Source organism: Sinocyclocheilus rhinocerous, unplaced genomic scaffold (genome assembly GCF_001515625.1).
Source record: "Sinocyclocheilus rhinocerous isolate Xijiao unplaced genomic scaffold, SAMN03320098_v1.1 scaffold2184, whole genome shotgun sequence".
Lineage (NCBI taxonomy): Eukaryota > Metazoa > Chordata > Actinopteri > Cypriniformes > Cyprinidae > Sinocyclocheilus > Sinocyclocheilus rhinocerous.
In genome coordinates this window covers 291101-305422 of record NW_015635537.1, presented here as the reverse complement: position 1 = coordinate 305422, position 14322 = coordinate 291101, and the positions used below count along the sequence as shown (strand labels likewise).

Here is a 14322-nt window from a genome sequence, read left to right as displayed (position 1 = left end):
GATTGAGTGAGTGTGTGTGTGAGTGTGTGTGTGTGTGTGTGTGTGTGTGTGTCAGTTGTTTCAGGGAGTGTTAAATAAAGAGGATTGTGTTCCTGACGCTCTGAAGACACTGTTGAGTTCCACCTATGAGCCGCTACATTCCCACCACACACACTTCCTCCAGGAGCTCGAGGAGAGACTGTCACTGTGGCGAGTAACACACACACACACACACACACACAGATCGATCAGGTTTCAGTCTACAGTCTCGACAGTAAGCTGAGTTCGAGTGATGGTTACAGCAGTGGTATTGACAGTTTTCAGTATAATCATCATCATTAGGGTCATTCGAGCGTTTGAGAGACTGAAGCTTGTGTGTTAGTGTTGTTCACATGAGTGTGTGTTTTTAGGATAAACTATATTTGTAGTCAAGGGTCATGAGTACGAAGGCTGAGTCTTATCCTGCACCTCAATCTGCATAATATCTGTTGTAAATAGTTTATGAAATTAGAAAAGTGTCCCAGATCGTAATATGGTGAAAATAGTAAGATTAAGATTCCTGGATGGTTTACATTTTTTTCTGTTTTTTTTTTGGGCTATTATTGCCCTTTTGGCCAACTAAGTCCAGTTTTTGACAATTCGATTTCACAGAGGAAGAAAAAACAGATTTATGAACAGTAATAAATGAATCTAGATCTATGGTAGGGACCCTTTTGACAGACTGATGGCACATTTAAAGACACTGTAAACACTGTAAATCTTTTTATATATATATTTGTATTATTTCTTTATTTAATGTACATTATAACACTATACTTTTTGTTTTAATAAAAAAGATAATAATAATAATAATGAGAATAATTTTTCTTCAGATCAGTATTATTTTAGCATTTTTGATATTCTATTATATATTTAATTTAATAGTTTGAATTAGATTTTATTTTTATAATTTTGGCTTTCACTTTAATTTTAAAGTTTTTGTAATTTTGTTGTGTGTTTTTGATAATTTTTATTTTTTTTATATATATATTTTTATATAGTATTCATTAATTGTAGTTTTAGTTTATTTTAGTGCTTAAACTAAACAAAAATGAGAAATGTTGCCCAATGTTTTTTTTCTGTTAATTTTATTTTAAAAGAAATAATAATATTATGATTAATAATAATAATAGTGGGTGATGTTTCTTCAATATAGATTTCAATTTAAAAGCTTCATTGTTTTTTTATTTTAGTTTTGTATTTTGCTGTGTTATTTTTGTATAATAGAGATGGTATTATACTTTCTATTAATATTTTGAATTTGGTTTTATTTTTGTTTTCCTTTTTCTCTTTAATTTTAAAATTTTTGTAATTTTTATTATTTTTTTTTTTTTTTTTTTTAAATATGTTTATATAGTATTCATTAATTTTAGTTTTAGTTTATTTTAGTGCTTAAACTAAACAAAAATGAGAAATGTTGCCTTGTCAACTAGCTGAAATAAAATAAGTTTAAGACTGTTTTTTTTTTCTGTTAACATTTATTTTGTTTCAGGTAATTGAGATGTTTTATGGTTTTAGTTTTAGCTGTTGGAACAAATGGGAAAACAAAATTAGGTTAAAATGTATATTATGGTGTCCTTGTTACAGTGTAATTATTCAGTTAAGTACTGAGTAATTTAATTAACAACATGTACTTACGATTAGAGTTTGGTTTGGGGTTAGTTGCTTGTAATTATGCATAATCTACTGTTATTACTATAGTAAGTACATGTAAGGTGTAACAAGGACACTGTAAAATAAAGTGTTCACAAAAATGGTATGTGCTATGGTCTCCTTTTCACCTCAGATGTTTACTGTCCACGGTCCTGTAGAGTCTAACACCAACTCTAATCAAACAGAGCTCAACAAGCTAGCAATCAAGCTCTTCATGAGTGCTAGACAGTTACAAGCAGATGAGTGTTTGATCTTGTTTAGAGCTAAACTCCGCAGGACTTTGAGGACCAGATCTGAGAAACTGCTTTAGTGAATAATGTAATTATGCAAATTGGTGCGCAGCCTTTCAGCTCTACTCAGAAAACATCATTAGTCTGGAGTCTATATGTGATCGCCACCTGCTGGTCAAACCACACCATTACTCAGTAACTAATGGTTAAAGTGTGTACAATAAGTTGAAGGTGTAGTTTATCACCCAAAAATAATAATTCTGTCATCATTTACTCACCCTCATGTCATTCCAAACCTGACTTTCTTGCTTCTAGGGAACTCAAAACTCAATATTTTGAATGTATTTGTAATGTGTTTTAGGGAAGGCCGATGCAATACGGAGGTTAAAGGAGAAATGCAGCGTATAGGAGACCTGCTGGTGAGGAGTGCACAGGAGCTGAAGGTGATTCTATGTGTGTGTGTGTGTGTGGTGTTGTGTGTGTGTGTGTGTGTGTGTGTGTGTGTGTGTGTGTGTGTGTGTGTGTGTCTGTGTGTGTGTGTGTGTGCGTGTGTGCGTGTGTGTGTGTGTGGTAGATGGTTTGTTATCGGTCATGTTATTGACAGTACTGTGTGTTTGTGATTCTCCAGGCTCTCTCAGCTCAGCTGCAGATGATCTCCGAGTGTGTGTTTGCGCTGGAGAGAGCGTGTGTCACGTCCCGCAGGCTGGAGTGTGTGTGCCGTGAGTTTGAGCTGCAGAAGGTGTGTTACATTCCTCTGAACGTCTTTCTGCTGAGTCCCCTCCATCGCCTGCTGCACTACAGACAGATACTAGACAGACTCTGCGAACACTACCCACCGACACACACCGACTACAGCGACTGCCGAGGTGCGTGCGTGTAACAGTGTCTGTGCTAATGTTTTGGAGAAATGTTCCCTGAAGACAGCTATATCTGAAAACAACTTGCTTTTGGGGATGTCCTCAAAAGAAAGAAAAAAATGCTTCATAAGGGTATTTATTTTAAAATGGCCAAAAGTTGTATTTTAGGGCTAAATTATAGGAATGAAAGAGCTGTAAAAATAAATGGGAAGTCCCTATTTAGATACAGAGGAGCTAAAATGTTTTCTGTATTTCTTCATAAATTTGACCTATATTGAGGTCAAATTAAAAAAGTGCACTTAAATAATAATGCAATACTTTCTGTCATAAAAGAAAAATGTATAATTTTGACCCATACAATGTATTGTTGGCTATTGCTACAAATATACCCCAGCGACTTAAAACTGCTTTTGTGCTCCAGGGTCACATAGGTGTTTGTGTGTGTTCTAGCTGCTTTAGACGATGTGTGTGAATTGGAGGCTGCGCTTCGTCCTGGTCTGGAAGAGATTGAGAACTATCAGAAACTCCTGGAGCTTCAGAAGGATTTGATTGGTGTTGAGCATCTGGCCGTGGCTGGACGTCAGCTCATCAGACTGGGCTGCCTCAGCAAACTCTCTGGGAAAGGCCTTCAACAGCGCATGTTCTTCCTGGTGAGATTTCAGCGCACACATCTATGTTTCATATGATATAGGGACCTATTGTTCTTAAAGGATAGATCAAATTACAATCATGTCATCATTTACTCCCCGCATGTTGTTACAACCCTGTATGAGTGTCTTTCTTCTGTTGAGCTCAAAAGAAGATATTTGGAAGAATGCTGGTAGCCAATCAATTGCTGGTAGCCATTGACTTCCATAGTATTGTTTTCTATACTGTGGAAGTCAGTGGTTACCAGCAACTGTTTGGTTACCAACATTCTTCAAAATATCTTCTTTTAAAGAATGCTTGTAATTCTGAAAATTCTAATAATTATATAACTAACTCAAGGCCTAATACTAAACTCTCTTCATATGGGCCAGAGAGCTCTCAGATTTCATCAAAAATATCTTAATTTGTATTCCGAAGATGAACGAAGGTCTTACGGGTTTGGAACGACACGAGGGTAATTAATGACAGAATTTTCATTTCTGGGTGAACTATCCCTTTAAGTGAATGCAGTTTTTAAGGACACTTAATTGCATGTTAATTATGAAAATGTATTAGTTTTGATTTATATTAAATGCAATTAGCTGAACTTTTCAGTGCTTTTATGACCCACTTAAGTTTTGTGTATTTCCATTATTACTTTTATTACTGGCAAGAATTTTTGTTAAAAGAATATATACGTTAACGTCATTTCATTTGAAACTTGTATGTCAATCATTTAGCAATTTTGTACTTTGAAAATAAATTAACTTTTAATATGTGACCCTGGAGCACAAAACCAGTCTTAAGTCGCTGGGGTATATTTGTAGCAATAGCCAAAAATACATTGTATGGGTCAAAATTATCGATTTTTCTTTTATGCCAAAAATCATTAGAATATTAAGTAAAGATCATGTTCCATGAAGATATTTTTTAATTTCCTACCGTAAATATATTAAAACTTAATTTCTGATTAGTAATATGCATTGCTAAGGACTTAATTTGGACAACTTTAAAGGCGGTTGTCTCAATATTTATTGAGTATATATATATATAACAATATGAATAAAATAAAATTATAATATTTGGATTTTTTTGCACCCTCAGATTCCATACATCAAACCATACATCAATGGAAAGCTTATTTATTCAGCTTTCAGATGGTGTATAAATCTTAATTTCGAAAAATTGACACTTAAGACTGGTTTTGTGGTCCAGGGTCACATATGGAATAACACACCATTTACAATTATAATTAAGTACTTTACATGTGCTTTAATATGTTAATTAACACCTCAAAACAAGTGTACTTCTTCAAAGTACAAAAGAATACACAAGACTCAAAAGATTATTAAAACATAATGATTTAAAATCTACTTTGAAGTAAAACTTTTAATTTGACATTTTTACAAAGGGCACTTTGTTTTTTTTTAAAGTTTACTTTATTTCATTAATATTATATTATCTGCAACTACAGTTTTTTTTTAACAAATGTATTTTTTAAAGGTCTGAAGTACACTACAAGTGCACATTCAATACAATTAAGTGCATTTCTTTTTCACATGTTCTTCCACAGTATATCAGCTGCTTAATCAGGAACTTACAGAAGTCTATAGGAGTCCGAATATGTTGGCAAATGTTTCAGTAATGCGGTAACAAATGCTAAGCAAAGTTTAGGGAGCACATAGTAGCATGTTTTAGCACAATTACGCGTCTCAAGATACAGTAAATGTTTTTCCCAGAATCCTCAGGGGCGTCTGAAGTGGAGTCAGAAGATGATCTTTGTGGATCTCGAACATCTTTGCCTCGAAATGGCAACAATTCAGGAAACACTCTCAACCGTGGCAACACGACAGCACACGTGTGCTGGCATCGCAACACCAGTGTTTCCATGCTGGACTTCAGCATCGCCATAGAGGTACCAGTCCTCCATCTGCTCATCTCTGTGTTTGAGTATGAAAATGCTGTAACACAGTTTGGTCGTCATCTTGACTGTGTCTGACAGAACCAGCTCTCAGGAAATCTGCTCCGAAAGTTTAAAAACAGTAATGGCTGGCAGAAACTCTGGGTGGTTTTCACCAACTTCACCTTGTTCTTCTACAAAACACACGAGGTAAAACGCTAACAGACACACACTGCCATATCCTCTGTGAATGTGTGGTATGTGTGTGAAATGTCTGGACTCGCGCTCATTTCTCTGTTGACTGTTCTGTCTGTAAGGATGAGTATCCGCTGGCCAGTCTGCCGTTGTTGGGTTACTCAGTAACACATGCCGGCGAGTCGGAAAACATCCATAAAGATCACGTCTTCAAACTGCATTTCAAATCTCATATCTACTACTTCAGAACAGAGAGTGAATACTTTTTCGAAAGGTACAGCAAAACTCATTATTCTTCCAAGAGATATAGTACACCTTGCAAACTACACTGAAAAAAGATACTTTGAATCAACTAAAAAATACTTTCAAATACTCAGTTTCTTAAAGACAAATGTATTTGTTTTTCTCAAATTATATTTAAATTCTAAATTATATTTAATATATTTAAATATATTTAAAGTAAAATTTTGATTTAAATAATTTTTTTCCACCGAAAGATGATACACTCTTAAAAATGCTGGGTTAAATACAACCCAGCACTGGGTAGAATGTGGACAAACCCAGGGATTGGGTTGTTTTCAACCAACGGTCGGGTTAAATGTTTAACTCAACCTTCTGGGCAGTAACCCAACCGCTGGGTCAAAACAACCCAATCTCTGGGTTTGTCCACATTTTACCCGGTGCTGGGTTGTATTGAACCCAGCATTTTTTAGAGTGTAATATTCATACAAAGTAAAAGATCATTTATTATAAAGACCATTCTTAATCAATATATTTTCTTTAGAAGCAAGCCAAAATGTTACATTATGTAGGTCAATATAATAATTTTCTGGCCTTTTCAACTTAATTTCACCATAAACAAAAGCTAAATTAGCTGTAATATGTGTTGTGGCAAACTGTTGGTTGCTCTTGCTCCGCCCCTCCTAACTAGAGTGCACTAGCCAGAGTGCACTAGAACTCACCAGTGAGAGAACACCACCAGGTGAAAGTTAATCAATTAATTAGCAGGGCAGAACAGACTCCATGTATCCAACTCTCTAAATTAATTTAACAAGCATTTATTGATAAGAATAAGGTGTATGGTAAGTTTGATCTTGGCTGACTAGATACGCTACACTGCTGAGCGAGTATGAAGACTTGATACACCTGCTCAGACATAAAGATATTAGGAAACATGCTGCTGCAAAAGGTAAAGAAGAACCCCTCATAGCAGATCTAGACAGGTGGTGCTGGGGAGGAGGAGGGCTAAAAATGAGAATTCTCATAGCTTGTGCAGAGACCGTGCACTGGCTAGCTTAGTAGCAGTGGCTTGAACAAAGGAAAGATTTGTTTTGTGCAGAGTTAAGCCTACTACAACAAAATGAAGAAGCAGCCGGTGAGCTTTAATATTTTGTTATTTTTGTACTTGGGTTGTTTTGTTGAATTGTGTTGTATCTGAATATTATTATTATATATTTTTTTGTATTATTTTGGTTTGTGAATTAGGTGTGGTGTTCACCTGCTTGACTAAATGACTGGCTGATTGATCACTGCATCCAAAAATGTGAAAAAATATAAGAAAGCAAAGTATGGTCAATGAGTGGAATCCGGTCGAATTCTTCTTATCTGTTTTCTGCACACTGAAACTTTGTAAATGGTGAAACCACTTGACAATATGAAAGCAGAATTTTCACTTAGGACAAAACTAAAAACATTTAGTTAAATTTAATTTGCTTACTATAAATAAAACTTCACAAGACCTTAATGTTCATTGTGATGTTTTTTTTTTTTTTATATATATATATATACATATCTAGACAGGTGGTGCTGGGGAGGAGGAGGGCTAAAAATGAGAATTCTCATAGCTTGTGCAGAGACCGTGCACTGGCTAGCTTAGTAGCAGTGGCTTGAACAAAGGAAAGATTTGTTTTGTGCAGAGTTAAGCCTACTACAACAAAATGAAGAAGCAGCCGGTGAGCTTTAATATTTTGTTATTTTTGTACTTGGGTTGTTTTGTTGAATTGTGTTGTATCTGAATATTATTATTATATATTTTTTTGTATTATTTTGGTTTGTGAATTAGGTGTGGTGTTCACCTGCTTGACTAAATGACTGGCTGATTGATCACTGCATCCAAAAATGTGAAAAAATATAAGAAAGCAAAGTATGGTCAATGAGTGGAATCCGGTCGAATTCTTCTTATCTGTTTTCTGCACACTGAAACTTTGTAAATGGTGAAACCACTTGACAATATGAAAGCAGAATTTTCACTTAGGACAAAACTAAAAACATTTAGTTAAATTTAATTTGCTTACTATAAATAAAACTTCACAAGACCTTAATGTTCATTGTGATGTTTTTTTTTTTTTTTATATATATATATATACATATTTTCTGAAAAAATAATAAAACCCCAAATAATTTCTGTAGTCATTATAGCTTTCTGCACATTAACGATCTGGTGTCAAGAAAAACAAATACTGTTGGAACACATTTTTTATTTTATTTATTGTATTTTTTATTTTAAACCAGAAATCATGATTATCAATCTTTTTTTTTATATATATATATATACATATTTTCTGAAAAAATAATAAAACCCCAAATAATTTCTGTAGTCATTATAGCTTTCTGCACATTAACGATCTGGTGTCAAGAAAAACAAATACTGTTGGAACACATTTTTTATTTTATTTATTGTATTTTTAATATTTAAATCATGATTATCAATCTGACTGATATAAAAATGCATTTTGTCTTTTGCAAGGTAAATGTGACCCTTACCCCCCGGTTTCACAGACAAGGTTTAAGCCTAGTCCCAGACTAAAATGTAAGTCTGAGCTGTTTCAACCGAAAGAAACTTGCACTGATTGATCTTGAAATATGTCAGTGCCCTTGTTTTGTCTCAAGATGCACACCAATAATGTTTTTTCTAAGGCATAATTATAAAAATTACTTTAAAGGGGTCATATGATGCGATTTCAATGTTTCCTTTCTCTTTGGAGTGTTACAAGCTCTTGGTGCATAAAGAAGATCTGTAAAGTTGCAAAGACTAAAGTCTCAAATCCAAACAGATATTCTTTATAAAAGTTAAGAGTCAGCCACACCTACCTAAAACGGCTCGTTCTAACACGCCCCCACATGTCTACGTCACGATGTGCGAAGATTTGCATAACACCGCCCAAATGTTCACACAAAGAAAGAAGGAGTAACTTTTATTCTCGCTGTAGTATTGTTGCCGCCGCCATGTCGTCGTGAAGACGCTGTGTGCCTCATGTGAAAGCGAAACTACTTTGTTTGGCCTTCCAAAAGAGGACGATATCCGCTTCGTCATGCCTAGAGCTGATCCGTGCTGGTCGCTGAGACAATACATCAACTTTGCGCTGTGGATCGCCGGATCGGCTTTCACCGTTTTCACCGCTCCTTCATCGGATCCGCCGGGACCGCCGTTCTCGATCCCGCCGCCTCAGCTCACTCTTGCCCGGCTTCAGCTCAGGCTAAGCCGGGGCTTTCGCTCACGCTAGGCCGCTATGTTTTTTGTTGTGAAAGCGAAACTACTTTGTTTGGTCTTCCAAAAGAGGACACAACTAGAAATCAGTGGTTAAGTTGTATTTACAACACTGTTCCAGAACACTTCAACCCAAATATTCAGATGTGTGCAGCACATTTTATGGAGGACTGTTTACTGATCCTGGGAGAGTAACGTTAGACTAAAATGCCAGCAGTTCTGACTCACGTAAGTACGTTTTCATTTAAAGGATTTGCCACTGATGATTCAAACGCGAGTTTTGAGCAGTGTAGAGTAGCGCTTGTTGTTTGTCATTTCTCCGATCACAAATGCAGACATGGTTTTATGTTTACGCAGCGCAAGGCAATGCGTAAAAAGACAGTATAAGTCATTATAATCAGTAATTATGTCCCCACTGGATGCAACAAATGCCTCGTTTGTAATGGGTTTTAATGTTTTTGTGCTTTTTCAGACTGATGAGCTTTGTAAAAATCGACGCGTTTCAGAAAGGCGGGGCATAGAGGAGAAACAATAATGTACAGTATGTGGAAAATAATGTGTTTTTTTTAACCTTAACATAAACGCATTTCATTACACCAAATACACAAAATAATGTTCTTTTTAGCAACATCATATGAACCCTTTAAAATCCTAACTGAACTATGGCCTAGTCCTGGCTTAAGCTAAGCCCCGTCTGTGAAACCGGACCTTAATGTTATAAAGTGTTGATGTATAGTAAGATTTTGATGTCTGTGTAGATGGATGACGGTGATCAGAAGTGCTACAGTCTCTGCCAGCAGAACCCGCTATCTGAACCGGACAGAACCGGACTGAACCTACCATGTGAACCAGGCTGAACCCTACTGAAACTGCCATCTGACCTGGACAGAAAAAAACATAAACCCACAGACCCATGCAGGCATATAGGGAGCAACCATCTCCGTGTGTTTGTGCTTTTATGACAACGTCACTTTTTTTTAGTGACTGACGTTTTTTTTAATAGCATTGTTTCATAGTATGACGTTAAAGGGGAATGTCGCCATTTCACTTCTGAGCCTTTTAATAGACACTCTTCAGTTCAAATATCAGCCTCGGGCAAGTTTTTTTTGTTTCCTATTATTTGTATTTTTGCTGAATTACTTGTAAGAAACAGAAATAATATGTAAGGTGCTTAAACTGCATCAGTGACATTAAAGTTTTATTTTAAAGGAGAAAATCAGAGAGTAAAACAGCAAATGATAAAAGATTTCACACACCTGGAGAAGTACAGAGATCACCATTGTGCCCTTAAGGACAGGTGATGCTGGTGAGATTTCAGATAAAAGGTGCTTACAAATCCTTAGTGAGATGTTCACAAAAACTGCATTGTGTTTCATAAAATGGCCTCAAATATTGAAAGGTGCTACTGTGTGTTCACAGGACGTGTTAGTGTTGGGTGTGAATAGGACATAAGGTTAACTGAGGTTTATTATAAGGTTTATTTATAGCATGTGTTGACATACTAAAGTCTTCATCTTGAGAAACTAAAAGGAAAAGTGTTAATAAAGGCTCAGAGATGAAGAGAGGTGGAATTCCCCTTTAACCTCATGGCATTCCCCATAAACACACAGGTGCTTTTTAATGTTTGTGTTTTGTCCTCTAGTGTAACAAAACATGAAAACGTGTTTCCTGCATTTTTTTTAACTGGGCTTTTACAGAATCTCATTTTGTAAATGATATTTAATTGTAAGTGTAAGCCGTAAGTGTCACTTGTTGTCTTTAAAAGGAGGCAGATCCATTTCAGTGCCATGGTTTTTATAGTACAGGTTTCTATGTGTTAGACTTTGTTTCTATCGGCTGAAACCATGTTGGGTGCCAGAAGCCAATGTGCCAAAATCATTCTGTTTGTTAACATTTTGGACTGAATAATGTAGAAGCATTGCAAATTTGGGATTTAAAGGCAAGTTATAAAATACACAAGTACATTTCGTCAACCGAAAATTATATTGATGGAGTTCAAGTGCCATTAAGAGCATAACACACAAAAGGTATTTTACACTATGTTTATTTCCATCAGCATGTAACATTTGGTAATGAAGAAAGGATATTTTGTTATTCAAGGTTGTAAGAAGATTGACGCCCCTCACTGTCATTTTAGAAAAATAATTTTCACCAAACTAAGAAGTAGGCAGCACCGTATAAACCACAACTGCATATTACAGGTTAGTTTAGTCCACAGAAGAGGTCAAGCTTTAAAATGTGCAGAAAAACATGATGTTTTAGTTTCATACAGCCCAAACACTACTAAAATGAATGGAAAAAGACAAAGAGAGAGAGTTTATTGGAAATGAAAGCAATAAAACCTCATTCCAGAAAGTGGTCAACTTCTGTGGTCTTTCTGCATTACACTGGTCAGCAGAGGGCGATACTACATCACCAGTGTGAGGCCATTAACCAATAGAAAATCAAGAGTTAAACATTATTATATACAGGCCTATACACATATATGCAGTAGAATACAATAATATATGATATTTTAGTGTATATGGGTGATTCTGTTTGGTTATCATGGAAGTGAGAGGGAATCGTTTCTGCCGCCAGAGTAGCAGAAAGACTTTTTGGAGTTTAGAAAATGAATTAATGTATTTAAAAATATTAAAATAGCTTAATAAGAATAATAATAATCAAGAATCGGCTAAAACACATCTCTTCCATTTTTATTTGACCCTCTAACTCTAGCAGTCTCTATTCTAATTCTATTTTTTTTAACTTGCCCCTTTTAGACTTGCACTCTATTCATTTACTAACTGCTTGTTTTCTTAAAAAAAAAAAAACACTAGCTTCTCTATTCTTTTTGTATTCTATATTGGCAATTTGTTTTCTTTTTATTTATTATACAATTAACAAAAAGCAAAAAAAGGGCCTCTAACACTAGCTTGCTCTATTCTTTTTCTATTCTATCTGTTTTCTTTTTATTTATTATATAATTAAAAAAACACTAGCTTCTCTATTCTTTTTGTATTCTATCTAGGCTATTTGTTTTCTTTTTATTTATTATACAATTAAGGCCTCTAACACTAGCTTGCTCTATTTATTCTTTTAAATGTAATATTTTTTTCATTTTTGAACGCTATTTTAAAACACCATTACTAAACCACTCAACAGAACATTTTCATTCTTTTTTACTCTCTTCAAAGATGGGAAATATGGTCACACTCATCTCTGAGCCTTTTATTTATATATAATCACTATTATATTAAAAAATATAAAAATTATACAGAAATAAAACATATCACGTTAAAATATTGATTGATTGATATGTGAGAGATGTTTTTAACACCATTAGCAAACCACTCAGCAGCCTATTTAGTGAATTTGAATTCAGAAACAATCCATTATTTTTTTTCTTGTAAAAAGGTAAGATATTTATAAAAGGATCAAATAAATAAATTAGGTAGTTTGAGGGTAGTTAGAATTAAGGTACACTCTAAAAAATGCTGGGTTAAATATAACCCAGTGCTGGGTAAAATAGGGACAAACCCAGCAACTGGGTTGTTTTGACCCAGCGGTTGGGTTACTACCCAGAAGGTTGGGTTAAACATTTAACCCAGCCGCTGGGTCAAAACAGCCCAATTGCTGGGTTTGTCCCTATTTTACCCAGCACTGGGTTATATTTAACCCAGCATTTTTTAGAGTGTAGTCACACTTCAGTGCGTTGTGTTCACACTTGCCATCTGGTGCTCTTACTAGAGAGGATTTCCTTACATTGTCTTGTAGCGTGTAAAGCGGAGCTCTAATGAGATTTCACACACAGGTATGGCCCTCCCGCTGAGATTTACCCCATTATATTACTGCTGGCCCCTCAGAACACACTGACTGATGCTCGTTTGATAAGAGAAAATGAAACGATAAATACGGAAAAAAAAATTCTGAAAGTCATTTGACTTGTGAAATTACGTAAATCATGTACTTTGTAGTATGTAGGCTATATGTATTTAACTAAATACCAGTCGCGAATTAACGATTCCTACTATGGCGAACTCTTAGCTCATTAATATGAATAGAATTACGCGCACGTTGCGTGAAGGCCGGTTCATGAATAATGAATACGTTTCTTGGAACCTTCCCGTGACTACTGGTGGATTTCGGCTTTGCTCATGAATATTAAGCAGCAAGACTTGGTCGTAGTAGAGTTCGTAAAGTCGCTATCTGGACAGGGGAGGGAGTAGAGACGCTACGGGATTAAACCTCCCACAAACACACTGACATGAGACCATGAAAGCACGGGAAAGCGTTTCATTTAGACCGCCAACACTTTCTGGAGACTTTAAAGCACTGGAAACATGGACTAAAGCATCCATCGCGTTCATCTGAACATGAGAGTTAACGGCGGGACAAGCGGAGGGCTTTTAGGAAGGATTTTTATATCACAGGCGCTCGCAAAGGTAGTCGGGACAGCGGAGAAAACAGACTTTTAATGTGTTTAATTGTTTTATTTACACGTCTGCTGTAAATTAATGAAAGTTTGTAGCTCGACATGTCAGTCCCGAGCCATGTGGAGACGCGTAAGTTCACCCGGGGGCTCGGTAAACCGGGCACGGCGGCGGAGCTGCGGCAGAGTGTGTCGGAGGCGGTCAGGACGTCGGTTTTAGTGGTGAGTAAGTTATACCCGTTTGTGATGTCGTGTAGCGGTTAAGAATTAGAACTTATTACTGCAGGTTGCGGGTTCGAACCTCGGTCATAGGCGAGGTCGAGGTAAAATGCATAACCTCGACACTGACATAAAGACACTGACCAAGTGAAACTTTGTATAAAAATCAGGTAAAGGTTGATTCATCTGTATGCTATTGTAACTTGTTGGTTTTATGTCATTGTCGTGTCACATCCCTCAGACCTAATGTAGATAAATAGTCTCAGAGTCAAATCAGGCTTCAGGTGGTTGATTGTTTGGCCCAATTTTATACATTTTCTTTTCTTATTAATTAAAGGACAGTTCATAGACTACACAAGTGTTTTTGTAGGAAGAAGTAATATGTGCTTTGTTGTGTGTGTGTGTGTGTATGTAATGTTGTCCTGAATGATGGTTCCAACTTTCCTTGCACATTGTTTGGATACAGAAATCAAGCGTAGTGTCAGTTCTGGCAGGTCACGTTAGTCAAGCTCGCATTAGTTGACTCTCAGCTGATCCACGTCTACCTATAGGGATGTGACATCTATCACAGCACCCATATATAAGATCCTTCAGTATTATCACCAGCTTTCGCGTTGCTCAATAGCTAATTATCCTCCTCCATCCCCAACTCCACCTCGCGACAGTCAGGATTCGGCCTTCTGATTCTCCTTTGAATCAGACTAATTTCTAAAATGTTACATTAA

General features: G+C 35.9%; 2 protein-coding genes across 2 annotated transcripts in view; both read left to right on the top strand.

The window, feature by feature from the left end:
• The window catches only part of LOC107747234 (FERM, RhoGEF and pleckstrin domain-containing protein 1-like), a 55621-nt gene extending 44984 nt beyond the window's left edge, over window positions 1-10637 (top strand). The window contains exons 17-24 of the mRNA XM_016561686.1: window positions 56-189; window positions 2263-2344; window positions 2530-2767; window positions 3209-3408; window positions 5115-5300; window positions 5388-5495; window positions 5603-5754; window positions 9726-10637. Of these exons, the coding sequence (XP_016417172.1) occupies window positions 56-189; window positions 2263-2344; window positions 2530-2767; window positions 3209-3408; window positions 5115-5300; window positions 5388-5495; window positions 5603-5754; window positions 9726-9801 (1176 nt within the window). The 3' untranslated portion in view covers window positions 9802-10637. The remainder of the gene's footprint in view (window positions 1-55; window positions 190-2262; window positions 2345-2529; window positions 2768-3208; window positions 3409-5114; window positions 5301-5387; window positions 5496-5602; window positions 5755-9725) is intronic.
• A 2518-nt stretch (window positions 10638-13155) lies between these two features.
• Window positions 13156-14322, top strand: part of LOC107747233 (dedicator of cytokinesis protein 9-like) — a 106942-nt gene continuing 105775 nt past the window's right edge. Inside the window, exon 1 of the mRNA XM_016561685.1 lies at window positions 13156-13600. Coding sequence (XP_016417171.1) covers window positions 13484-13600 — 117 coding nt within the window. The 5' untranslated portion in view covers window positions 13156-13483. The remainder of the gene's footprint in view (window positions 13601-14322) is intronic.